The following is a 27495-nucleotide window of genomic DNA, read 5'->3' on the forward strand; positions in this document are numbered from 1 at the left end:
AGACTGAAGGCCAGAAAAGTGTGTTGGGCAGAGGCAGGAACTTCCATGACGAATTTCTTAGAATTTTTTTCTTGACCCTAAGACCATGATAATTATGAATCCCTCTTGCCTGAAATTATCAACCCTGCAATCTCTACTTTCTCTCTCTCCATGTAATCTTCAAATGGTTCCCCTGAGTAGCAGCTCACTGATGGGCCTGTCTCATTAGTTTTACAATGAATAGCAGAGTTTTTCAATGGCAGTTGCAGAATTTTAAAATCACAATCAATCTTACCCATATTCAACTCTATTTTACAGATGATGAAATAAAACCTGAGAGGCTAAATGACCAAAGTTACATATCACTTCTACCTGGAACTAGACCCAAACACAGATATCTTGACTCTTAAATCAGTGCTCGTTCCACTACCCCACATTGTTTTCAAAAGCAATATGCTGGGAGAGAAGATGATAGATAGATAGATAGATAGATAGATAGATAGATAGATAGATAGATAGATGATAGACCATTTTATATAATGTTTTTCAATCTTTACATTAAGAGCCAGGGAAAACTCTTAGAGACTAAGGGAGGTTAAGTGGGCATTGTAGTTTAGGTAAGCAAATCAGTTTTTCTTTTTGAGGATTTTTATAAACCTGCCATAATGGAAACATGAAGCAATAGCAGGCTAAGACAAAACACTTAGAAGCACGGAAAATGGAGCTCATTCAATCTACCTTTCCCAGCAGTGTCAGCCTTGGATGTTAAACCTGCCACATTATTCCCAAGGCTTAAACTATCCAATTTTGAGATATTCTCTTTCAAAAAAAGAAATCATGTCTCCCAGTGTCTTGTACAGAACAAAAAGAGAGTTTGCAGTATTACTTAATCCTAGTTTCCTATTTCTGGGCTACAGTGAGGGTGTGGAAATATCAATTTAACAGAAGAAATGAACTCAGAGTCCCTCTTCAACACACATTGCCTCTCAGCAGCCCCCAGCTGAATCACAGTCATTGCTGGCTAGCAAGCTGAGAAGTTCTCTTTCTAGGTGCAAATTCCATTCCGGCTTAGCCTATCTAATAAAAGAGAAACATGGTAATTAGCTGCCGGGAGCTGGTCCATGCTTGCTGTTTCAAGGGACCTGGCATATATGGCATACTGTTCTTAATATGTTTGCTCACCTTCTTGGCACTATGTGTTTTAACCAAGGTCTCTGAGAAAGGTTGTTTCCCCAGATAGGGATTTTCCCCTGAAGTTAGGGAGGGAATAAAACCCCTCAACTAAGTGCCAGGCGGGTAATTAATCACTTTAACTATGAACAATCATGCTTAAGCTACATAATCTTTACTCCCTGGAATGGAGATAAGAAACGCCCTAACCTTTGTAATAGAGATTGATAGGATTGAATCAACTGGTATAAATACAGATGCAACAAGACAGCAAGACACAGAACTTAGAACTCAGAACTTAGAATACAGAGCTTAGAACACAGAACTAAGAAGACAGAACATACACAGAACCTACAGACAGAAGAACTTCGCTGGAGAGAACATGGCAAAAGATCCTGGACTGAACCTGACTACAGAAATTGGCAAGAGAACCTGACTAGAACCCGGTGACTGAACCTGGCTGGAGAACCTAGTGAGGGAACATGGCTACAGAACCTGGCTGGAGAACCTAGCAAGAGAACATGGACACAGAACCTGGCTGGAGATCCTAAGCAGAACCTCTCTGGAGATCCAGACCAGAACTTGGCTGGAGATCCTGGCTGGAGATCCTGGCAAGGCTGCTGATCAACTGAACGCTGTCTCCGCGTCATTCCTTCTTCGCTGACTCCGTCCACACCTTTGGGGACCCCTGGACCCGCTGGGGTTGAACCCTGGCAATTAGCCGTACCTCTGCTACCCTTCCCATTGGCTAATCAGGGCAATATGCAAATTAACTGCCAGCCAAGATGGCGGCCGGCAGCCAGGCAGCTTGAAGCGAACATGAGGCTTGCTTGCTTCAGTGACAGAGGACTCCAATGTTCCCCGCCTGCCGCTGCTGGCCTCTGAGCTTGCAGTTTGTAACATTGTTACAAATATAGAAGCTAAACAAAACCCCAGAAACCTGCTTTCAGCCAGCCGGGATCTCAGAGCTGGAGTTGAAACAGTGTTTCGATTATAGAACCCAAAAAAACCAGATACCTGCTTTCAGCAGCTGAGGCCTAAGAGCTGGAGCCAAGCCTGAGAGCTAAAGCTGGCCCAGAATAAAAAACAAAAGAAAAAAAGGAGCAGTTGGGAGCTTCAGTAACCCGCCAGCCTGAAAACAGCCCTCAGCCCCTCATCCAGACTGGCCAGGCACCCCAGTGGGGACCCCCACCCTGAAGGGTGTGTGACCAGCTGCAAACAGCCATCATCACCTCATGCAGGCTGGCCAGGCACCCCAGTGGGGACCCCTACCCTGATCCAGGACACCCTTCAGGGCAAACCAGCCAGCCCCACACATGCACCAGGCCTCTATCCTATATAGTAAAAGGGTAATATGCCTCCTGGCACCGGGATCAGCATGACAGGGGGCAGCGCCCAAACCCCCTGATTGCCCTGCGGCTCTGTGACAGGGGGCGGGGCCACAAGCTCCCTATCCACCCTGCTCTGTTCTTAACAGGGGAAGGCACCCCAACCCCCTGGTCAGCCCTGCTCTGTGCCTGATAGGGGGGAGCTCCCGAACCCCTGATTGCCCTACGGCTCTGTGTGTGACAGGCTGCGGTGTCCCAATCCCATGATCGGCCCTGCTCTGTGGGTGATAGAGGGCAGTGCCCCAACCACCCCCCACGGGCCCTGCTCTGTGTGTGACGGGGTAGAGCCATAACCTCCCCATCAGCCCTGCCCTGAGTGTGACAGTGGCGGCGCCCCAACCCCCTGATTGGCCCTGCTCTGTGGGTGATAGAGGGCGGCGCCCCAACTGCTCCCCATGGGCCCTGCCCTGAGTGTGACAGGGTGCAGGGCCCCAACTCCCCTATCGGCCCTACTCTGTGAGTGACAGGGGGGAACTCCCCAACCCTCTGGTGGGCCCTGCTCCTTGTGTGACAGGGGGGAGCACCCCAACCCCCTGATCAACCCTGCTCTGTGTGTGACAGGGTATGGAGCCCCAACCCCCCTGATGGACCCTGCTCTGTGAGTGACAGGGGGCAGTACCCCAACCCCCTGATTGGCCCTGCTCTGTGCATGACAGGGGGTGGCGCCGCAACCTCCCCATCAACCCTGCCTTGAATGTGACAGGGGGCGGTCCCCCAACCCCCCAATCGGCCCTACCCTGAGCATGACTGAGGGTGGCATCGCAACCTCCCAATCTGCCCTGCTCTGTGCATGACAGGGGGCAGTGCCCCAAGTCCTCAATCAGCCCTGCTCTGAGCCCAACCAGGGGCTGCACCTAGGGACTGGGCCTGCCTTCTGCCACCCGGGAGAGGGCCTAAGCCAGCAGGTCGTTATCTCCCGAGGGGTCCCAGACTGCGAGAGGGCACAGACCGGGCTGAGAGACCCCCCCGAGTGCACAAATTTTTGTGCACCGGGCCTCTAGTCCTATATAATAAAAGTGTAATATGCAAATTGACTGAACAGTGGAATGACTGGTCAGCGGGGGGCAGGGCTGGTGAGCAGTCTGTGCCAGGCCAGCCAAGGCACGTGCCAGCAGGCAGAGGGAAGGGATGGCGATGCTGGGGGTGGGGGGGTGAGGTGGCAACCAGCAGCAGTGGAGGGGCGATCGGGTGGATGGGGCCAGCCGCTTGTCAGCCAGTATCAGGCCAACACCATCCCCTGATGGACTTGCTCAGTTGCCTCCCACAGAGGGAGGTCGGTGCAGCAGCAGGTTGATGGGGGTGGAGTTGGCCACTTGCTGGCCAGAGCTTTCCCCTGATTGCCCCGCCCAGTTGCTTACTGCAGAGGGAGGCCCAACTGCAACTTAGGCCTGCTCCCCACTATATAAAAGTCCAATGGGTGAGGAAGGGGAGAAGAGGGGCCGAGGTTGCTCCACAAACTTGCTGGGGACGAGTGAGGACTTTCTCTGGGGCAGATCCTGTGGGGTGGGGATGTGGTCCCCAGTCACCTGGTTCTTGTCTGGTCTTGCACTTGGCAGCTGCTTATTCTTCATCTTGGCCTTGTTGTAGTCTTCTGAGTCAAAGTACTTTTGCTGCCTCTCCTTGCCACTCTTTCCACAGGGTTCTCCTCTTCTTGTTTCCGAGACATGGTAGAACTGGGGTTGTGGAGTGTAAGGGATCTAGGAAGTCAAACAGAGAAGGAAAGGGGGAGGGTAAATAGGGACAATCTCTGCTGCTCCTTCAGCTCCTGTCACTAGGGTTGCTCAGTTAAAATGGTGGCCCTTGGCTGTGATGTTGCCTTATTATTTTTTAAAAAATTATTTATTGTTGAAAGTATTACAGATATCACCTTTTTTCCTCCCTTGATCCCCTTCTCTCAAATCCCGCTCCTTCCCAGACCTTCACTGCACTATTATCTGTGTCCATGGGTTATGCATATCCTATACTAGAGGCCCGAGGCCTGAAATTCATGCATGAGGGGGGGTGTCCCTCAGCCCAGCCTGCACCCTCTTCAATCTGGGACATCCTTCTCACAATCCAGGACTGCTGGCTCCCAACCACTTGCCTGCCTGCCTGCCTGCCTGATTGCCCCTAACTGCTTCTGTCTGCCAGCCTGATCACCTCCTAACCACTCCCCTGCAAGCCTGATCAACACCTAACTACTCCCCTGCCAGCCCGATTTCCCCTAACTGCCCTCCCCTGCAGACCTAGTTGCCCCCAACTGCCCTCCTCTGCTGGTCTGATCACCCCTAACTGCCCTCCCCTGGAGGCCTGGTTGCCCCCAACTGCCCTCCTCTGCTGGTTCGGTCACCCCTAACTGCCCTCCCCTGGAGGCCTGAGTCCCCCCCCCCCCCCGAACTGCCCTCCCCTGCAGGCCTGATTGCCCCCAACTGTCCTCCCCTGCAGGCCTTGTCCCTCCCAACTGCCTTTCCCTGCTGGCCTGACTGCCCACAACTACCATCCCCTGCTGGCCATCTTGTGGCAGCCATATTTGACCACATGGGGGCGGACATCTTATGTGTTGGAGTGATGGTCAATGTGCATTTTACCTCTTTATCATATCCTATCCAATAAAAGAGTAATATGCAAATTAACCATCACTCCCTCACTCTGTCACTCCGCCAGAAAGATGGCAGCAGCCACAGAGCTGGAGCAAGCAGGAGGCATGGGTTGCCCCAATGATGGAGGAAGCCAAGTTTCCTGCCTGCCCTGGCCAGCCCTGAGCTCCACTCAAGGCTACAAAGTTTCAATTATAGAAGATAAGTAAATCCCAGATACCTGCTTCCAGCCAGCGACTGTGGCCAGCCTGAAAACGGCCACCAGCCCCTCACCCAGGCTTGCCAGGCACCCCAGCAGAACCCTCACCCTGATCCGGGACACCCTTCAGGGCAAACCAGCTGGCCCCCACCCATGCATCAGGCCTCTTTCCTATCCTATATAATAAAAGGGTAATATGCAAATTGACCCTAACAGCAGAACGACTGGGAATGACTGGTCACTATGACACACACTGACCACCAGGGGGCATACGCTCAATGCAGGAGATGCTCCCTGGTGGTCAGTGCACTCCCACAGGGGGAGCTTTGCTGCCAGCACAGTGGTGGTGGCGGGAGCCTCTCCCACCTCCTCAGCAGCGCTAAGGATGTCCGACTGCAGCTTAGGCCTGCTCCCTGCTGGCAAGTGGACATCCCCTAAGGCAGTGGTTCTCAACCTTCCTAATGCCATGACCCTTTAATACAGTTCATGTTGTGGTGACCCCCAACCATAAAATTATTTTTGTTGCTACTTCATAACTGTAATTTTGCTACTGTTATGAATTGTAATGTAAATATCTGATATGCAGGATGTATTTTCATTGTTACAACCTGAACATAATTAAAGCATAGTGATTAATCACAAAAACAATATGTAATTATATATTGTGAAATATTTATTTCTAATTACAAATAAATGAAATTTTGTCTTGAAGCATGGTGTAGCATGGGTAACAGTCTTAATATAACAACAGTAAACTACATTGCTACATTTTGCGACAGTATGCGTAAAAAGCCAACGTCAGTGTGAAGGTTGAGATTGCTTCTTTCTCACCAGATCAGAAATTCTCAGGGCAGTCTTTGCAAGAGCACAACGAAGAGCATCTTCCACAACAAGTCTACTTCTGTATTTAGACTTGATAACCAACAAATTGGAAAACCCTGTTTCACAAAGACATGTTGTTGGAAATGGAAGAAGAAGGTGCAACACAGTCTCAGACAGAACAGGATATGACTGCAAACACTTGATCCAGAATTTTGTAACTGGCATTGTAGAGAAATCAGTTCTCGCTGCATCATTGTTAATAAATTCAATGAACTCCTCTTGTGCTGTCTCAGGAACATATTCAACTTTGACTGTGAATGGGCTTCTGGCAAGTGCAAATGGGGTGTCAGGTAGATTTGGAAAGTATGATGAAATTTCGTCTGCAAGGATGTGCAAGTGTTCTTTCACAGATATTATCATCATAATCCTTTTGTCTGGTTCAATGTCATGTTCCTCAAAGAAAGCAGATAAGGTAGGCAACATGTAAATTTTATGTTCACCCAATTTTTTTGGCCAAAGCTGAAGTTTCATTTGGAATATCGGATCTTTTCAGACAAATCGAGGCATGCTGCATTTGGTCCTTGCAGTGATAAATTTAACTCATTCAAGATGGCAAAGATGGCAACCAAGTAAGCTATTTTCTGCAGTTCACTTTTATCGCCGAAAAGTGCTTTGAACTGCAGTCTTGCTTTCTGATTAAAAAACGTTTGAGTTCATCACAAAGCTCAAAAACACGTTTTAAAATTTTTCCTCTCGACAACCATCTCACTTCAGTGTGAAATAGCAGAGCATTGTTCGGCGCATCCAACTCGTTGCACAGTTGCAAAAACAGTCGACTGTTTAAAGTGCTCACTTTTAAAAAATTGACACAACTTATGAAGCTTTTCATTACTTCTTGTAACTCTTTTTTTAAAAAAAATATATTTTATTGATTTTTTACAGAGAGGAAGGGAGAGAGATAGAGAGTTAGAAACATCGATGAGAGAGAAACATCGATCAGCTGCCTCCTGCACATCTCCCACTGGGGATGTGCCCGCAACCCAGGTACATGCCCTTGACAGGAATCGAACCCGGGACCCTTGAGTCCGCAGGCCGACGCTCTATCCACTGAGCCAAACCGGTTTCGGCACTTCTTATAACTCTTGTGGCAGCATATTCATTGCTAATATTTGCTGATGAATCATACAGTGAGTTCTGATGACTTTCAGTGACTCATTCCGTACCAAATATTGAAATCCAGATCGACATCCTAGCATAGTTGGAGCACCATCTGTGCAAATACCACAAACCTTTCCCCAAGAGATCTTATGCTCTTTCAGAAATGAACCAACTGTGTCAAATACATCACATGCAGTAGTTGTCGTTTCAAGAGGTTTGCAAAAAAGAAACTCATCTTTAAAGTCGCCATCATTAATATACCTCACGTAAACCAGTAACTGTGAACAATTTGCAACGTCTGTAGATTCATCAAGCTGGATACTAAATATTGGAAATGGAGCAGATTTAATTTCCTGGATTACCTGATCAAGAATATCAGCAGACATGTCATCTATTCTTCTGTGGACAGTGTCATTAGATAAGGAAACTGCACTCAATTCTGTTACAAATTTGTCTCCGATCATAACTCGAACAATGTCTTTGGCCACTGGCAACAGTAAATCCTCAGCAATGATGTGAGGTTTCATAGCTCTGGCGATTCTGAGTGCCACCAAATATGAAGCTTCAATGGCTGCTACGTTTTGTTTGTGGTACTTGCCACCAGTGTCAAGTCTGGTTTTCTTGAGTCCATCAGCTTTGCTTCTAAAATAGTTTGTATCCTTGTTGGCAAAGCTTTGATGCTTGCTATCAAAATGGCGTTTTAGTTTGTTCGGCTTCATAGATTCAGCTGATAGAACTTCACAACAAATAACACATTGTGGTTTCTCAATTCCTGCTATAATTATTGAGGTAAAACCATACTGTAAAAAATCCTCACTATATTTTCTTTTCTTAACGTTCTTCTCTACATGATCCATTGTCATGGGATGGTATGTTTATGAAAATAATATATAACAATAGCTTTAATAATACAAAAGATGATACATGGCATAGTTCAGTCAATACAGTTCATTAAAGTTTCCTATGATTTACCATTCTCTGTGTTGTTGTTTTTTACATACCTATTACTATCACAAGGGGGCAGTATTCACATCAACCACAGCTGAATATTAAAAGACCAATCAGCATCCAGATTAAGTTCCCATGATACAGATATTTTTTTTTTGCAGTAGTTGATGATTTTACAGTACATGATTTTACATTTACCCAGTAATTATAATTCATTAAGTGTTGTTTAACCTCCAATACTGCTGCTTTCAACACAGTAGCTGCTTTCTACACATGTGTGACTGGTCCACATAAGTACATTATGGCGCCAACCCTGTCACATACATCTGTATTTGTATGGGGTGTATGTGATGAGGTTGGCGTGATGATGTCATCACATCAGGTACTCATATGTGGGCGTATCTGCATGTGGGCAGACCTGCCTGGAAACGGATAGAGGAGCAGTGTCTCAGTTCCTAAGACCATCCAAAATATGTGTTTTCCAATGGTCTTAGGTGACCCCTGTGAAAGGGTCATTCAACCCCCAAAGGGGACACGACCCACAGGTTGAGAACCGCTGCCCCAAGGCCTCCCAAGCTGCCAGAGGGATGTCTGTCTGCCAGCTTAGGCCCATTCCCCCAGGGAGGCCCATTCCCCCTGAGGGGTCCCAGACTGCGAGAGGGCACAGGCCGGGCTAAGGGACCCCCCTGAGTGCACAAATTTTTCTGCACTGGGCCTCTAGTAGGATAATAAAAGCCTAATATGCTGTGTCCAGTCGTCCGGTTGGCCATTTAACCAATCAAAGCATAATTTGCTAATGATATGCTAAGGCTGCTCAACCACTTGCTATGATGTGCACTGACCACCAGGGGGCAGATGATCCAACTTGTAGGTTAGCTTGCTGCTGGGGTCCGGCTGATCGGGACTGAGTGAGATGGGCTAGACACACCCTGGAGCCCTCCCGTGGTCCCTGCCTGTCTGACCAACCTCCTGCATCCCTCCCTAGCCCCGATTGTGCACTGGTGCAGTACCTCGGCCTGGCTTGCACCCTCTCACAATCTGGGATCCCTTGGGGGATGTCAGAGAGCCAGATTTGGCCTGATGGTAGAACAACCAATCACTATGACGTGCACTGACCACCAGGGGCAGATGCTCAATGCAGGAAGGAGCACTGCTCATCCAGAAGCTGGGCTCACTGCTGGTGAGCGCAGCGGTAGTAGTGGGAGCCTCTCCTGCCTCTGCAGCAGCGCTAAGGATGTCCGACTGCTGGCTTAGGTGGAGAGAAGCTGCCAGGGTCTCGGGTGTCTTGCTGGTGGCTGGAGGGAAGCCACATGGGTCCCGAGTGCCAGAGGGAAGCCAGTGCTGGCAGCCGGGGGAAGGAAGGCCTACTCTTGCATGAATTTTCATGCATCGGGCCTCTAGTGTTGAATAAGAGTCGTGAAAGCAGACATCCCTGTCTTGTTCCTGTTCTTAGGGGAAATGGTTTTTGTTTTTACCCATTCAGTATGATGTTGGCTGTAGGTTTGTCATATATAGCCTTTATTATGTTGAGGAATGATCTCTCTATTTCTACTTTGCTGACAGTTTTTATCAAAAAAGGGTGTTGGGTTTTGTTGAATGCTTTTTCTCTGTCAATTGATATGATCAGATGATATTTTGTCCTTCAATTTGTTTATATGATGTATCAAATGTATTGATTGGCACATATTGTTCTAGTTTTGAATCTGTGGAATAAATCCCACTTGGTCATGGTGTCTGATCTTTTAATATATTGCTGGATCTCATTTGCTAATACTTTGTTGAAGATTTTAGCATTCATGTTTATCTAGGATATTCTATTTCTTTGTAGTGTCTCTGTCTGGTTTTGCTATTAGAGTAATGCTGGCCTTATACAGAGAGCTTGGAAGTGTTCCTTCCTCTTGGATTTTTTGAAGTATTTGAAGAGGATAGATGTTAGTTTTTGTTTGTTTGTTTTTTGAATGTTTGGTAAAACTCCACTGAGAAGCTGCCTGGTCCAGGGCTTTTGTTTGCTGAGAGTTTTTTGATTAATGCTTCAATTTCATCAGTTATTATTGGCCTATTTAGGTTTTCTGGTTATTCCTGATTTAGTTTTGGAAGATTGTATTTTTCTAGGAATTTGTCCATTTTGTCCAGGTTGCCCAGCTTTTTGGCATATAGCTGTTCATAGTATTTTCTTAAAATCCTTTGAATTTCTGTGGTATCAATTGTTACTTCACCTCTTTCAGTTTTAATTTTATTCATTTGGGTCCTCTCTCTTTGTTTCTTGATGAGTCTGGCTAAAGGTTCATCAATGTTATTTACCTCTTCAAAGAACCAGTTCTTGGTTTCATTGATTTTTTTGTATTGTTCTTTTTGTCTCTATGTTATTTATTTCCACTCTGATCTTTATTATTTCCTTCCTTCTACTTTGGGCTATCCTTGTTGCTCTCTTTCTAATTCTTTATATTTTAGGGTTAGATAATTTATTAGAAATTTTTTTTGTTTTTTTTTTGAGGTAGGCCTGTAGTGCTATGAACTTCCCTCTCAGGACTGCTTTTGTTGCGTCCCATAGATTTGGGATTGTTGTGTGTTTATTTTCATTTGTTTCAGGAAGCTTTTGATGTCTTCCTTGATCTCATTGGTAACCCATGCATTGTTTAATAGCTTGCTATTTAGCCTTTGTGTGTTTGAATTTTTTAAGTGTTTTTATTGTAGTTGATTTCCAGTTTCATGCCATTGTAATTTGAGAAGATTCTTGATATGATTTCAGTCTTCCTTAATTTTTAGAGACTTTGTTTGTGTCCTAACATGTGGTTTGTCTTTGAGAATGACCCATGTGCACTTGAGAAGAATGTGTATTCTATAGACATGGAGTGGAATGTTCTCTGTCAATTAATTCCATCTGATCTATTGTGTCATTCAGGATCACTGTTTCCTTGTTGGTTTTTATCTAGAAGCTCTATCTAGTGATGTCAGTGGGGTGTTAAGTTCCCCTACTTTTATTGTATTGTTGTTGATCTTTTCCTTAAAGTCCTCTAGAAGTTTTTTTAATATATTTGCATGCTCCTTGATTAGGTGCATATATGTTTACCAGGGTTGTACCCTATTGTGGTTTGATCTCTTTAGTATTATGTAGTGATCTTCATTGTCTCATATGGCCTTCATTTTGAAGTCTATTTTGTCAGATATGAGTATTGCTACCCAGCTTTTTTTTTTTTTTTCATTTCTGCTTGCATCGAAAAATTTTTCCATCCTTTCACTTTCATCCTGTGTAAGCCTTTGTTCATAGTGAATGTCTTATAGACAGCATATATATGGGCCATGTTTTCTTATACATTCAGCTACCCTATGTCTTTTGATTGGAGCATTTAAGCCCTTTATTTAAGGTTACTATTGAAAGGTACTTACTATTATTTTTAAAAATATTTTTATTGGTTTCAGAGAGGAAGAAAGAGGGAGAGAAAGATAGAAACATCAATGATGGTAGAGAACCATTGATTGGCTGCTCCCTCAATGCCTCCTACTGGGGATCTAGCCCACAATTCGGGCACGTGACCTAACTGGGGATCCAACCATGACCTCTTGGTTCATAGGTTGACGATCAACCACTGAGACACTCCAGCCACATGAGAGGTACTTATTTATTGTATCTCTCAATAGTAACCTTAAATGTAAGCCCTTTACATTTTAATTTTTTAAAAGATATTTTTATTAATATTTTACAGAGAGGAAGGGAGAGGGATAGAGAGTCAGAAACATCGATGAGAGAGAAACATTGATGAGCTGTCCCCTGCATACTCCCTACGGGGGGTCAAGCCCACAACCAAGGTACATGCCCTTGACCAGAATCAAACCTGGACCCTTCAGTCAGAGGCCTGACTCTCTATCCACTGGGCCAAACCAGTCATAGCCATATTTATTCTTTATGCATTTGTTCCTCTCTTTCTTTCTATCTCTTCCTCTTACACCAGTTTAGCATTTCATGCAATGCTGATTGGGCAGTAATAAATTCCTTTAGCCTTTTTTGTCTGAGAAGCTCTTTATTTCACCTTCAATTTTAAATGATAGCCTTGTTGGGTATACAACAAGGCAGTGTTGGGTTCAGTCTTTTGCTTTTCATTATTTTGTGTGGTTTATGCCACAACCTTCTGGCCTGAGGTATTTCTATTGAGAAATCACTGGCAGTCTAATGGGAGATCCCTTGTAGGCAACTTTCTGTCTTTCTGTTGCTACTTTAAGATTCTTTCTTTGTCTTTACCATTTACAAGTTTAATTATGATGTGTCTAGGTGTGAGTCTTTTTCAGTTCATCTTGATTGGGACTCTATGTGCTTCCTGAACTTTTTTCTCTTGTTTAAAATATTACATATAGTATTACATATGTTTCCAGCCCCCCCACCCATTGACCTCCCCGCATCCACTCCCACTCCCCAGCACATGCCCTCACCCCCCTAGTGTCTGTGTCTAATAGTTATGCTGATATGCATGCATACAAGTCTTTTGGTTGATCTCTTACCCCCTACCCCCTCCTTCCAACTGAAGTTTGAGGGTCTATTTGATGCTTCTCTGTCTCGGTATCATTTGTTCATCAGTTTATGTTGTTCATTATATTCCACAAATGAGTGAGATCATGTCATATTTATCTTTCTCTGACTGGCTTATTTTGCTTAGCATAACGCTCTCCTGGTCCATCCATGCTGTTGCAAATGGTAAGAGTTCTTTCTTTTCTTACTATTCCATTGTGTAGATATACCATAGTTTTTTAATCCACTATTCTGCTAATGGGCACTTAGGCTGTTTCCAAATCTTAGCTATTGTAAATTGTGCTGCTATGAACATAGGAGTGCATATATCCTTTCTGATTGGTGTTTCTAGTTTCTTGGGATATATTCCTAGAAGTGGGATTACTGAATCAAATGGGAGTTCCGTTTGGGGGGCGGGGGGGAGAAAGGAGAGGGAGGTCAGAGAGAGAGGGAACCCAAGATTTCCATTCATCCATTTTTAATTTTTTGAGGAAACTCCATACTGTTTTCCACAGTGGCTGCATCAGCCTGAATTCCCACCAGCAGTGTATGAGGGTTCCTTTTTCTCCACACCCTCACCAGCACTTATCATTTGTTGATTTGTTGATGATAGCCATTCTGACATGTATGAGATGGTATCTCATTGTTTTGATTTGCATCTCTCAGATGATTAGTGACTTAGAGTATGTTTTCATAAGTCTCTTGGACTTCTGTATGTCCCCTTTTGAAAATTCACTATTTAAGTCCTTTGCCCGTTTTTGACTGGACTGTTTATTTTCTTTTTATTAAGATGTATGAGTTCCCTATATATTTTGGAGATTAGTTCTTGTTCGGATATAACATTGGCAAATATGTTTTCCAAGGCAGTGGGATTTCTTGTTGTTTTGTTGATGGTTTCTTTTGCTGTGCAGAAGCTTTTTATTTTGATGTTGTCCCATTTGTTTATTTTCTCCTTAGTTTCTATTGTGTCAGTAAAGATATAGCTACCACATATGTCTGATATTTTGCTGCCCATGGATTCTTCTAAGATTTTTAAGGTTTCCCATCTTATGTTTAAGTTCTTTATCCATTTTGAGTTTATTTTTGTGTATGGTGTAATTTGGTGGTCTAGTTTCATATTTTTGCATGTATCTGACCAATTTTTCCAACACCAATTACTAAAGAGACTATCTTGATTCCATTGTATGCTCTTGCCTCTTTGTCAAATATTAACTGAGCATAATGGCTTGTGTTGATTTCTGGGTTCTCTGTTCTGTTCCATTGATCTATACCAGGCAGTTTTGAGAATAGTAGATTTGTAATATAACTTGATATTGGGTATCGTTATCCCTCCAACTTTGGTTTTCTTTCTCAAGATTGCAGCAGCTATTCAGGGTCCTTTTTGTTCCATGTGAATTTTTGGAGAGTTTGTTCCAAGTCTGTGAAATATGCTATTGGTATTGTAATGGGGATTGTATTAAATCTATAGATTTGTTTGGGTAGTATGGACATTTTAATGATGTTGATTCTACCAATCCATGAACACAGTATATTCTTCCATTTGTTTATGTCTTCCTCTATCTCTTCTTTCAAGGTCCTGTAGTTTTCTGAGTACAGTCTTTTACCTCCTTAGTTACGTTTATTACTAGGTATCTTAATTTTTTTTGGTGCAAAGGTAAATAGAATTGTCTTTTTTTAATTCTCCTTCTGTGGGTTCATTGTTGTATAAAAATGTTATAGATTTTTGGGTGTTAATTTTGTATCCTGCTATATTGCCAAATTCATTTATTAAATCTAGTAATTTTTTTGGATGGAGTCTTTTAGGGTTTTCTATGTACAGTATCATGTCACCTGCGAATAGTGACAGTTTTACTTCTTCTTTTCCAATTTGGATGCCTTTTATTTCTTCTTCTTGTCTGATCACTATGGCTAGCACTTCCAGTACTACGTCGAACAGGAGAGGTGAGAGTGGGCATCCCTGTCTTGTTCCTGTTCTTAGGGGAAATGGTTTTAGTTTTTGCCCATTGAGTATGATGTTGGCTGTAGGTTTGTGATATGATGCTTTTATTATATTGAGTTACGACTCCTCTATTCCCACTTTGCTGAGAGTTTTTATCAAGAAAGAATGTTGGATTGTGTCAGAAGCCTTTTCTGCATCAATTGATATGATTATGTGACTTTTGTCTCTCAACTTGTATATGTGATGTATCACGTTTATTGATTTGTGAATATTGTACCAGCCTTGCATCCCTGGGATAAATCCCACTTGGTCATGGTGTATGATTTTTCAGATGCAATGCTGGATCTGACTTTCTAGGATTTTGTTGAGGATTTTAGCATCTATGTTCATTACAGATATTGGCCTGTAATTCTCTTTCTTTGCAGTGTCTTTATCTGGTTTTTGGATTAAGGTAATGCTGACTTCATAGAAAGAGCTTGGAAGTGTTCCTTCCTCTTGAATTTTTGGAATAGTCTGTAAATGTTTGGTAAAAATCCCCTGTGAAGCTGTCTAGCCCAGGGCTTTTGTTTGCTGGAAGTTTTTTAATTACTGCTTCAATTTCCTCCATAGTTATTAGCCTATTTAGATTTTTTTATTCTTCCTGATTGAGTTTTGGAAGGTCATGCTTTTCTAGGAATATGTTCATTTCTTCTAGGTTGACCAGTTTGTTGGAATACAGTTGTTCATAGTATTTTTTTTTTTTTTTACAATCCTTTGTATCCTGTGGGGTCTGTTGTTATTTCACCTATTTCATTTCTGATTTTGTTTATTTGGGTATTCTCTCTTTGTTTCTTGGTGAGCCTGGCTAGAGTTTCATCAATCTTGTTTATCCTTTCAAAGAACCAGCTCTTGGTTTCATTGTATTATCATTTTTTTAAATCTCCATGTCATTTATTTCCATTCGGATTTTTATTATTTCCTTTCTTCTGCTCACTCTGGGCTTTTCTTCTTTCTTTCTAATTCGTTAAGTTGTTCAATTAGGTAATTTATTACTAGTTTTTCTTGTTCTTTGAGGTAGGCCTGCAATGCTATGAACTTCTCTCTCAGGACTCCTTTCACTGTGTCCCATAGATTTTGGATTGTTGTGTTTTCATTGTCATTTGTTTCCAGGATTTTTTTTTTATTTCTTCTTTGATCGTTTTGGTAACCCAATCATTGTTTAATAACATGCTATTTAGCCTCCAAGTTTATGAATGTTTTTATTGTCTTTATTGTAATTTATTCTAATATTATGCCATTGTGATCTGAGATGCTTGATATGATTTCAATCTTCTTGAATTTGAAAAGACTTTACCTGTGTCCCTATATGGAGTCTATCTTTGAAAATGTCTTACGTTCACTTGAGAAGAATGTATATTCTGTAGCTTCATGGTGAAATGTTAGGAAGATGTCGATTAAGTTCATCTGATCTAGTGAGTTGTTTAGGATTGCTGTTTCTTTGCTGATTTTTGGGCTAGAGGATTTATTCAGTGATGTCAATGTGGTATCAAAATCCCCTATTATGATTGTATTGCTGTCAATCTCTCCCTTGATATCTTTTAGGAGTTATTTTTTAATGTATTTGGGTTCTCCTGCATTCAGTGCATATATGTTTACCAGAGTTATATCCTCTTGTTGTATTGATCCCTTTAGTATTATGAAGTGGCATTTCTTATCTCTTGTTATGGCTTTCACTTTGAGGTCTATTTTTTCAGATATAAGTATTGCTACCCCAGCCTTTTTGTGTGTGTGTGTGTGTGTGTTTTTTCATTTCTATTTGCCTGAAACATATTTTTTTCATCCCTTCACTTTCAGTCTGTGTGAATCCTTTGTTCTGAGGTGGGTCTCTTGTAGACAGCATATCTATGGCTCCTCTGTTCTTATCCATTCAGTCACTCAATGTCTTTTGATTGGAGCATTTAGTCCATTTGTGTTTAAGGTTATTATTGATAGGTACTTGTTTGTAGCCATTTCTATTCTTTATACCTGTGTTTTCTTTTCCCTTTTTACTTCTTCTTTTTACAATAGTCCCTTTAGCATTTCTTGCATTGCTGGCTGGTAATGACAAACTCCCTAAGCCTTTTTTTTTTCTGCAAAGCTCCTGATTTCCCCTTCAATATTGAATGATAGCCTTGATGGATAGAGTATTCTTGGATTCAGTCCCTTGCTTTGCATCACTTTGTGTACTTCGTTCCATTCCATTCTGGCCTGATGTGTTTCTGTTGAGAAATCATTTGGTAATCTAAGGGACCTACACAACAGTTGGCATAATCACACTGCAACACATTGGCACCTGAGAAGTATCAGGCTGCATTTATTATGATAATGTGGGGGTGGGAAGGAACCAGAGCATAGGGAGTGGGCCTTCCTACAGACCTTCCTTCTCCCCCAGCTATAGATTACTTCATGATAACCTCCTCTTTCTTCAGGTTTTTCTCATTAATTTTGGTTTCTGAAATCTAAATTTTCTTCTCACCTCCCAACTCATTCAGGTTAATGTTGGGGTGGGAGCCACAGCCCATTGGAAGCTCCTGATGAAACCCACTACAGGGGCCACTTCTAGTCCACCCTCTAGCCCAGATTCACTACCTTGCAGATCTACTCTGCACTCCGACCTCAGTCGTGTTATTTGGGGTCTTTCCTTGCCACTGACCAGGAGGAATTCTTGTCCACACTTTGGACACATTAGCTCAAGCCTCTCAAAGGTAGCCTGAGAGAGGGCTAGTCAGGGCCTAAAGCACCTGGGAATGGCTTGAATTACAAGGAACAACAAAGACCTCTGAGCTCTCTCAAGAGATTTGGGTAGAATTCCTATTCTTCTGTTTATTACGCATGTGACCAGACAAGTTACTTAACCATGCTAGGCCTCGGGTCCAGATCTTTAAAGAGACCAAACCTAGATAAAAGTACTGAGCATTGGGGTTTGTTCCAGGCATCAGGGAAGTAGAGCTGTGATTTGGCAGATCTGCAGAGTGGACGGGAGATGTATTCTCTTTCACTGAGTTAGGACATCAAGGGGCAAGCACTCACATCACTCCATGCTCCACAAAGAAGCATGGCTGTTGATGAACAGGCAGAGGTCACTATGAGAAGGATCCAGCATAAGGGCTACCATGGGTTGAAAGGAAAGTGGCCATTCTAGGGAGAGCGGGTGGCCAATGCTCCAAATATGAACTGACCAAATGTTGACCAGCCCCATAACTGGGGTTACCATGAGAGAAGGAATGCTTTTCTTCCCACGTCCAGACACTGCTGAGCTGGAAATAAAATCTCTGCATGTGGGGTATAGGGCAGGGGTGGGCAACCTTTTTGTGAGTGGGTGCAAAAACCAGCAAAATCTCTGACTCAAAATTCTTCTGCGTGCCAACCCTAATTTTTTGAGAACATGTTGTGCCTACTTGATATCTCTTAAGGTGTATGTATGTGAAGAACCTTGAAGAAATAATAAAATTCATTCAAGCGACAAAAACACAGTATATGATGATGAAAAATACATTTATTTTTTAATGTATATGTGTACACTGATAGTCTGACAGAAAACTTTATGACTCTGTTTGATATTAACAGTGGGACTTTTGCTGCCGAGAGAAACATAGAAATGTATTCCCCTTTCATTAGTACTGGTGGGCAAAGTGAGAGAGAAGATTTCATTTTTATAGAGTGAAATTTTGAATAAGTAGGTGAGGCGGTTGTCTTGTCAACGAAAACCCGTTGTGTCTAAGGCTGAAACCAAAACACTCACCTCACATCATGTTTGGCACACGTGCCAGGGGTTGCCCACCCCTGGTATAGGGCTTAGAGCCAGCAAGATTCTGGTGACTGTGTGCCTGTGACTTCACCTATTCTCACCTACTGGTGAGGGTCTGGACTATTTGGGTGACAACAGGATTGGAAAGAATTTGCACAGAATACCTGATGGCACTTTGGACACTGCAACAACTGGGGGTTGCTCCCACATTGTCAAGGGTGGGGAGCTGTGTTTGTGAGGCCCTTGTGAGAGTTCTGCTAACTAATTAAGAGCCTATGGCCCAGTTTGTCTGGTATGAGACCCAGGCACCAGGGGTTTCTCAGATATTGCCAGGTGATCCTGATGTGCAGCCAGGGCTGAGAATGGCTAGGTCTGAAGGAGACATGGGAAATCTGCATTGGTTGCCTCTGGGAAGGGAAGGAGAAGCATGGAATCAGCAAAAGGAAACTTTAATTTTACTTTAAAACTGAAGCAAAAATGACTATATGTTAGGATTTGTAATTCTGGAAGGTGAGACCACAGGTATTTATTATGTTATTCTTGATTTTTCTCTATTTATGTTTATAAAAATTTTTAAAGATAAAAAATAAGCTTCTTTGTGAACATGTGTCATTTTGATAAACACAAGAATAATAAAAAAACATTGTTGGTTTTGTTTTATAGAGACAAAGGAAATACTAGTAAACAAACAGAGGCTTCAGATTTGTAACTGTTGAAAACTCAAAAAAAAAAAAAAGAGTCTATGACCCAGACATGTTTGCAGGGGGCAGCTTAGGACATGGCTTATGGATTCAGTGCTGGATCAGCAAGTACTGGGTTAGCTAACCCTCAACCACTGCAGGCTATGGCAAATCCACAGGAGATGGTGGGCCTGGTCCCTGGAGACTTGTGGAGGACAAGGCTATTGGTATGGAGGGATTGGCTAAGAGCTGGTTCCTAGAGCAAAGCTCTGAAAACTGCTGGCTGGGACCCTGAACAATCTAATTCAAATAGACCCTCTGTGACTTTTGGGCCTGGAAGATTCTTCTTCATCCTCAACTCAGAGTCCATCTCTAGGAGGACTTTGTTCCCATTATATTGGCCATCAGTGCCCTATGGGTCCTAGGGCATGCCATTTCCTTCACAGGGTGAGGCCCTGGCCTCTGAGTCTGTCAGCTCTTCTGGAAGTCTCCCTGAGGAGAATGACTCATCTCCAGATGGCCAGCCAGCCAGCCACTCATTGTCTTAGTACGTATTTCTCCACCTCAGTCCAGGGAGAAGGGAGACCTTCCTGTATTGAGGAGCTTGGAGCCCAATGGGATGGGGTTGGTGTGTAGCTCTGATAGATCGGAAACAGGAGCAGGAAGTTGTTAAATTATTTTTATTTTGTCAGTCCTAGAGCAGGCCTCGGGTGGACAGGAGAGCTCAGAGATAGACAGATTTAGGAGAATGCAGGGCCCATCGGCACTAAAGCAGGCATGCTTGAGGGTGAGAACTTGAGAGGGGCACCATGTGGTCTGTCACAGAGCCCTGAGGGAAATCAGCAGCAGAGGAAAGGTCTGTGAAAACACAAGGGTTGTGCAGCTCCTGGGCTTGTGAACAGTGCCCAGAGAATTAAAGTCATCCAAAGCAGGAGGTTTGCTCTGAGGAGGAGCAGAAGAAGGATCAGGATTTGGTGAGGCTTCCTGCTTCTCACTGATCCAGCTGGAGAAGTAGGTGAGTCTGGTGAAGACGCTGGGGCTTATGGGCTGGCGGCAAGCCAAGCTCCAGCTGGATAGCCCCATCAGAAACCAGGTATTGTTCAGCTTGCAGACAAGGGGACCTCCAGAATCTCCCTGAGGAAAAAGAGGGCATACGTTCTTTAGGCAGTGTAAAGAGACTAACCCTTGTCCTCCACTAGAGTGGAGTTTAGGAGGCCTGTATCAAGATGGGGTTATACTTAAGTTGTTCTAATCAGAATCACTTGGGCAATTTGAAAAGTCCAAACACAGGGTCCCACTACAGACCTCCTGGGTAAAAAAAAATCTGGGGTGGGGCCTGGAGCCTATTTCACAAAGTTTCGGAAGAGACCCTGAGCATCCCTCCACACTGGCAGTCATCCTATATAATAAAGAGGCAATATGCAAATTGACCCTCACTCCCTCACAAGATGGCTGCCTATGACCAGGCCAGCAGGGGGCTTAGTGAAGGACGACCAAATGACTGAACAAGCAGGCTGCGTGGGGCAACCAGGCCCACAGGGGCGCTAGTGAGGGACGACCAAATGACTGAACAAGCAGGCTGCATGGGGCAACCGGGACCACAGGGGGGTTAGTGAGGGATGACCAAACAACTGAACAAGCAGACTGTGTGGGGCAACCAGGCCAGTGGGGGGGGGCTGTGAGAGGCAACCAGGCCAACAGAGGAGGGCAGTTAGGGGCAGGCCAGCAGAGGGGGGCAGTTGGGATCAACTAGGCTAGCAGGCAGGGCAGTAAGAGGTGACCAGGATGGCAGGGGGGTGCAGTTGGGGGCAATTAGGCTGGCAGGGGGGGCAGTGAGGGGTGACTAGTCCAGCAGGGGGCAGTTGAGGGAGACCAGGCCAATGGGGGGGCAGTTAGGGGTGACCAGGCTGGCAGAGGGGGGCAATTGGGGGAGACCAGGCCAGCAGGGAGGGGGCAGTTGGGGGCAACCTGGCCAGCAACAGGGGGCAGTTAGGGGTGACCAGGCAGGCAAGCAGGTGAGCAATTAGGAGCCAGCAGTCCAGGATTGTGAGAGAGCTGTCCGAGGGATGATCCAGGGATAGGGTCTAAACCGGCAGTCAGACATCCCCAAAGGGTCCCGTATTGGGGAGGGTGTAGGCTAGGCTGAAGGGACCCCCTATCCAGTGCACAAATTTTGTGCACCAGGCCTCTATTAGACCTATAAGAATGCACATGGAGCCCAGCTGGTGTGGCTCAATGGTTGAGCAACAACCTGAACCAGGAAGTCAAGATTCAATTCCTGGTCAGGGCACATGCCTGCGTTGCGGGCTCGATCCCCAGTGTGAGGTGTGTAGGAGGCAGCCAATCAATGATTCTCTCTCATCATTGATGTTTCTATCTCTCTCTCCTTCTCCCTTCCTCTCTGATATCAATAAAAAATATTATATATATATATATATATATATATATATATATATATATATATATATATATATATATGAATGCTCATGGAGACCTCTGGCAGCCCTCTTGCCCTCCCAGCTCTATGTGGGAGAAGGTATCATCTGAGGTTCCAAGGGGCAGCTTATGGCAGGCCTGGGGGCTTGGCCTGCAGACCTCTGCCTAAATCCTCAGCCAGGTACTTAACCCACCTGTGCCTTTGATTTTGCCTTATTAAGGTCTCTAGTTTTTTCTCAGTTTCTTAGTTGAGCTTCTTTAGAAAATGCTAATCTGTTAGATATGCTCAGAGGAAAAGAGGGGATGCCCGTGCCCAGGCGGGAGGGTGGTTGGAATTGCAGGACAGCCTAAGACAGCGGTTCTCAACCTGTGGGTCGTGACCCCTTTGGCGGTCGAATGACCCTTTCACAGGGGTTGCCTACGACCATCCTGCATATCAGATATTTACATAACGATTCATAACAGTAGCAACATTACAGTTATGAAGTAGCAACGAAAATAATTTTATGGTTGGGTCACAACATGAGGAATTATATTTAAAGGGCCAGAAGGTTGAGAACCACTGGCCTTCTAGAAGAATTCTGGGGGCTCAAGTGCAAGACTTCAAGGCAGGTAGGCATAATGCTTTTATCTTATAGGCCAAAAAGTGGGAACCAAAGAAACACAGTATCCCTCCAGCCTTCTGTTGAATAAACATGACTGAGCACCCTGTATATGCAGGACATAGAGAGGTGACATACAACACAGACACAGACAATATATCACATATATTCAGATGCAAGATGTGGAACAAAAACATCCAGTGGATAGAAAAGGGCCTGCTCTAACTGGGCCATCAGAGAACTTCTCTGAACTAAGACTGGAGGAAAGAGCAAGGCCTGGCTCTGCGAGGTGCAGGCAGAGGTAGCCACTGTGCTTGGTGTGGGGGAGGTTGAGCAGTGGAAGGGCTAGCCCTCATGAGCGGTGTGTGTGTGTGTGTGTGTGTGTGTGTGTGTGTGTGTGTGTGTGTGTAGAGAACACTAAATGACACTTAGCAGGGAAGTGATGTGACCTGATACAGATTCTAAAAGAATGGTAGGATGGTTCTGAGACTGGGTGAGTACAGCCAGTAGCAGGGCATGAATCAGCAAAGGGAGACCATTCAAGGAACTACTGTAGCAGAAAGGTTTATGGAGACAGACAAGAAATGGTTAGGCCCAGGACTGGCAATATCTAACCCTTATCTCCATCTAAAAAAAAAAAAATGGAGCAATACAAGAAGCCAGAATGAGTGCTGAGTGGTGGCTCCTTGGTGTGTGGAGGTCAGAAAGAGGAGGAGAGCATGAGACACAGGAAGAGCCACCCTTGGAGTCGGAGGGAAGCACTAAGGTATGCTGCTGAGCACCACAGGGGAAGGAGGTCTGATGTTGGATAGCAGCGCTATGAAAGAGAGAGAGGGGCACAAAAGCTTCATGGGATGGGCTGAGGTGAGAAGGAGAAATGTGGAAGCAAGAGAGGGCAAGTGCCAACAGCCCTGTGGTGAGCCCTGCTAGGACAGTGGTCTGAGAATCAGGACAGTGGGCAGGGGGTTGGGGGAGGAGAGAAGATACACATAAGGTGTTTTAAGGTGGGAATCATGGCAGTATATATCTGAGCTGTTTGGAGATGGCCAAGGAGAGAGAGAAAGAGCTGGAAAGAAGGTGCAAGAGAGGAAGAGAAGACTGTAGGAGGAAGCCTGTAGTGGCCACAGTTCCAAAGGAGGGCATGGCTTCTCCAAGTTTGACTGTGGTCTCACTACCTTGCATTGGACTATCTACTTCCCTCTCTGAGCCTCAGTTTCTCCACCATAAAATGGAAAGATTGCACAGAATGAGAGAAGACATTCATAATACATAAATCCATAATAGCCAATTCAATAGGAAAGACAGAAGATCCCATAGAACTAATGGCAAAAAACTTGAATATACTGTACAAAAAGGCAATACACATATAAAAAAATGCTTATCTTCATCATTCACCAGAGAAATGCAAATTAAAAATCATGTGCAATGTTTAAAATGAAAATTGTGGACCACATAAAGTACTGGTGGCAATGTAGAGCAACCTGAACTTTTACCTGCTGTAGGAGTCTAATTGGTACACACAGGTTGGAAATCTGCCCTACAGCATTTATGAGAAGAACATGTACCTATTATATGGCTCAGTAATTCTGCTCCCAGGTTATACCCAACCAAAGTGTGAACCCATGTGCACCAATATACATGCACTAGGATGTTCACAGAGTGCTATTTGTAATGGTCTCATGTGGAAACTACCTAAATGCCACCAACACTAGAATGGATAAATAAAGTGATACTATATTCACACAGTGGAACACTATTCAGCAACAAGATAATATAAACCACACACCAGATGAATAAATCTTACAAACATAACACTGACTGAAAGAGACCCAATGAGAATGTGTCCTGTATGATTCCATGTATAGAAGCCCTGACACTATTTTATGGTGCTTAAGAAGCCAGGCCAGGGTTAGCTGGGGGGAGTTAATTGACAAGATAGGGGTATAAGGAGGACCCTTTGGGTGCTGGTTCCAGGAGTGTATCAGTTTCTAAAATGCATCAGATGGCACACTTATAAATGGTGCCCTTTCCTATGAATGCTGTACTTCAACAAAGCTCTTTTAAAAAATGAAGAAAACAGATGGAGTGGACCAGCCGTGGGCAAACTACGGCCCGCGGGCCAGATCCAGCCCGTTTGAAATGAAAAAAACTAAAAAAAAAAAAAAGACCATACCCTTTTATGTAATGATGTTTACTTTGAATTTATATTAGTTCACACAAACACTCCATCCATACTTTTGTTCTGGCCCTCCAGTCCAGTTTAAGAACCCATTGTGGCCCTCGAGTCAAAAAGTTTGCCCACCCCTGGAGTGGACTCTATAGTGGCTTCTGTCCTTTGGCTCTGACACTTCTAACTGGGGTGGGTAAGAAATAAAAAAACCAGAGGCTGAGGAGAGAGAGAGAGAGAGAGAGAGAGAGAGAGAGAGAGAGAGAGAGAGAGAAAACAGATGCCACAGGAGAGGAGAGATAGCCCCGACTGAAGATATGGAGCTGGTCTTACTTACTCGGCAGATGGACTTTCCGGTAATGAGGTCCCCGGCACACAGCATATCCTCATGTAGAGAGTATTTACCCGTGTCTGGCAATTGGAAATAAATTTTACAGTCCTCGTTGTCCATGATGCCAACCTCTCCCTCCTGCAGTTGTGAAGGTGGAGGCAGGAACTCTGCAGGGGAGTGATAGTTTGGTCAGATATGAGGTGGAGCCTGGGGGAGAAGCCAGCTGCCTCTCTAACCTGTCTGCTGAAGAAGAGGTCACCATTCTGGCTAAGAAGATTGAGGAAGCCTCTCAGAGGATGTGTAAAGAGCGGGGGCGGGGGCATGGAAATGTTCAAGGCAGACAAGAGAGCAAAAGTGAGCAGCATACAGTTGGAAGGACCAGGATGGAGGTCAGTGTGGTTGTTATGGGGGTGAAAAAAATTAGGCAGTCATAGCAGGATCCAGGGCAAGCAAGGCCTCCTCACCAGGTTGTGAAGTTTGGATTTCATTCTAATTGTACTGGGAAACCACTGAAGAGTCTACTTAGATTTTAAGAACAATTAATCTGGCTGCTATGTGGGGCCAGAAATAGAGGCACAGAGGGTGGAAGCTATGAGTCCTGGCTTGGTCAAGGAGTAGCAGTGATATACCTAGCAGATGCTAGATGGGGTTAGGTGGTATGACAAATGAAACATGGCCTTGCCTCAAGGAGCATCTGGTTTGTGGACACCTTTCCTGTAGATTCTATTTCCAGACACTGCTCACAGATCTGACCTGGTGTTCTCGTGAGGCAGCACAGTGTTACAGTGACCGAGCACTCCTATGGAGTATGAGTTGTGTACAGCCCTCACATGTTCTCAGGGGCAGCCCAGACCAGCAACTGCAGTCTGGGGGTGGATGGAGTGGAGGGAGAAAGACAATTGAGTCCCTCTTTGATGGCAGCTGCTCCCTGTCCTGGTGGCAGCTCACTTCACTTCATTCCCCAACTCCCATACTCTGACCAGCTTGGAGAATCTTGTTTGGTATGCCAGTGGTTCTTAATGAGTCCATCCCAGGAGGGTGTCTTTGGAAATGTTGGAAGTAGACAGGAGCAGGGATACTGGCACTGGCCTGCACAGCAAAGAAAGTCCTGTCCCCAACGCCTTCACTGAGATGTTCTGCAAAATTTACATCCTATTTTTTCACTCAATGTTATGTTTAAAACAAAAGCATTCATCCCTGTGCAAAAATATTTCCCCAACATTTCTCTTTTCTCCATCTAAAAATATATAAGCCCAGCAAGCAGGCAGAATGGGCAACTTTTACTTCAGTTAGAATAAAGAGAAGTGAAGTTCACAGAGGTAAAAGCTATAAATGTCCAATTCCACCACCCATACCAGAGAGCAGGCCAGCTTCATTTCCTGACTGCTGCCCAAGTACCTTCTGTGGCAGTAGGATTTCAAGAGGTGTTTGACAAAGCAAGCTCTGAAGGAGCCTGACCCAAGGAGGACCTGGGAATCAGGGTGGATTCCTGAATGGCTCAAGTTCCTGCTTCCAAAAGTTAGAGATACTCAGATTTATTTGAACAATGAACTAAAGAAAACTTGAAGTTTTAGGACAGGCTGTCAGGGCCCCATGGTGGCCACTGCACCCCCCTCCTCCTCAGCCTCACTCTCCTCATCTCCCCTATCCTACTCACCTTCTTCAGTGACCATTCCCCAGCCAGTTATCCAGCAAGAGGTATGAGGGGGCAACGTTGCATTAGGCTCTGGGAGGCAGGCAGGGAGGATATGGGAAGTAAAATTCACAGACCTATGTAGTTGCAATAATGCGATGTCACTCCCCATGATGTAGCGCTTATTAAAATCATCGTGGACGATGACTCGGTATACTGTCATCTGCAGGCTGTACTCGGTGGGATGCTGTAGCTTATGGTACCCTAGCAGGATCTTGTAGTCTGATGGCTCATGGGACCTATTGTGGAGAGGCTCCATTATCACCCATCTCCTCTGGGTGCTGGACCAGCACCCTTACTCTGACTGCTTTCCCCACCCCCTGGTTAGTAGAGCCCACCATTATTCTAGTGGTATCTTTCTCCTCCCTTCCTAACATTCTCTTGAGGTGGTTTGATTGCTGTCCACAGCTTCAGGACATTTATCCTTTGAAAGTTACTGATGGCTTTCCCAGCATGCCCCAGAATTAAAGGAGCAGAGAATCTTAGTGCTGGAAACATGAAGTTATACCCCTTCATTTTTGAGGAGAGGAGACTTGGCTCATTCCCAACTTTGACCAGAACCCTTGTAAGGTCCCATACCCAGGAGTGAGTCTCAAAGACCCCATTTCCCAACCTAGAATGATTCATCCTCTTCCTTCCCAGTCCACACACACTAATTTCTCTAAAGGCTGATCCCCACCTGGTGACAGGCACTCAACAAGTCTTTATGGAGCCAAAAGAGGAGTGTGTGGTGTCCTGCTTGTGTTGTCCCCTACCCAGACTCCCCATGCCTGAATCCTTCTTCCATAAGGCCCAACATCTGATGAGATCTACAGCACCTCTCTTGACACTTGCTCAGCATCTACCCTCTCACACATTATGGACTCTCTACCCTGGATCACAGTAGTTGGACTGTGTCTTACTTTTCTTATAGGATGAGAAGTTTCAAGTGGAGCCTTGCATCTCTACATCACCCACAGTGGGCTTCACATGGTGCCTGGCACCCATGTTTGCTGAATAAATGAATAGAAGTGGGGTCTCAAAGCCAGCTGACGCCAGCAGCCTTGTCTTCCTGACATGGAGCATGATGACTTTATCACTCCCTCTGGGCACAGAATAAGCCCAGGATACACCTGAGGAGCAGCCCACTCTCCTAACTGC

At 44.6% G+C, this 27495-nt stretch overlaps 1 protein-coding gene across 1 annotated transcript; it reads right to left on the reverse strand.

Annotated features, from left to right (window-relative positions):
- Positions 1–19800: 19800 nt before the first annotated feature.
- On the reverse strand, positions 19801–24822 carry LOC118652012 (serine protease 40). Its single transcript, XM_036301792.1, has 2 exons — positions 24669–24822; positions 19801–20260 (listed from the first exon to the last, which is right to left on the reverse strand). Exons 1-2 carry the CDS (start codon positions 24780–24782, stop codon positions 19946–19948), a joined length of 429 nt encoding a protein of 142 aa, XP_036157685.1. The 5' UTR covers positions 24783–24822; the 3' UTR covers positions 19801–19945.
- Between the last annotated feature and the right edge of the window lie 2673 nt (positions 24823–27495).

The sequence above is a fragment of the Myotis myotis genome, unplaced genomic scaffold (genome assembly GCF_014108235.1).
Source record: "Myotis myotis isolate mMyoMyo1 unplaced genomic scaffold, mMyoMyo1.p scaffold_m19_p_3, whole genome shotgun sequence".
Classification (NCBI taxonomy): Eukaryota; Metazoa; Chordata; class Mammalia; order Chiroptera; family Vespertilionidae; genus Myotis; species Myotis myotis.

What these genes read in the sequence shown, in the direction of transcription:
- LOC118652012 (XM_036301792.1), bottom strand. Translation starts at nt 24,782, where the DNA reads ATGGACAACGAGGACTGTAAAATTTATTTCCAATTGCCAGACACGGGT. An exon ending in CCGGAAAGTCCATCTGCCGA is followed by an intron (nt 20,261 to 24,668) that starts GTAAGTAAGACC and finishes CTTTTTCCTCAG; the next exon opens with GGAGATTCTGGAGGTCCCCT.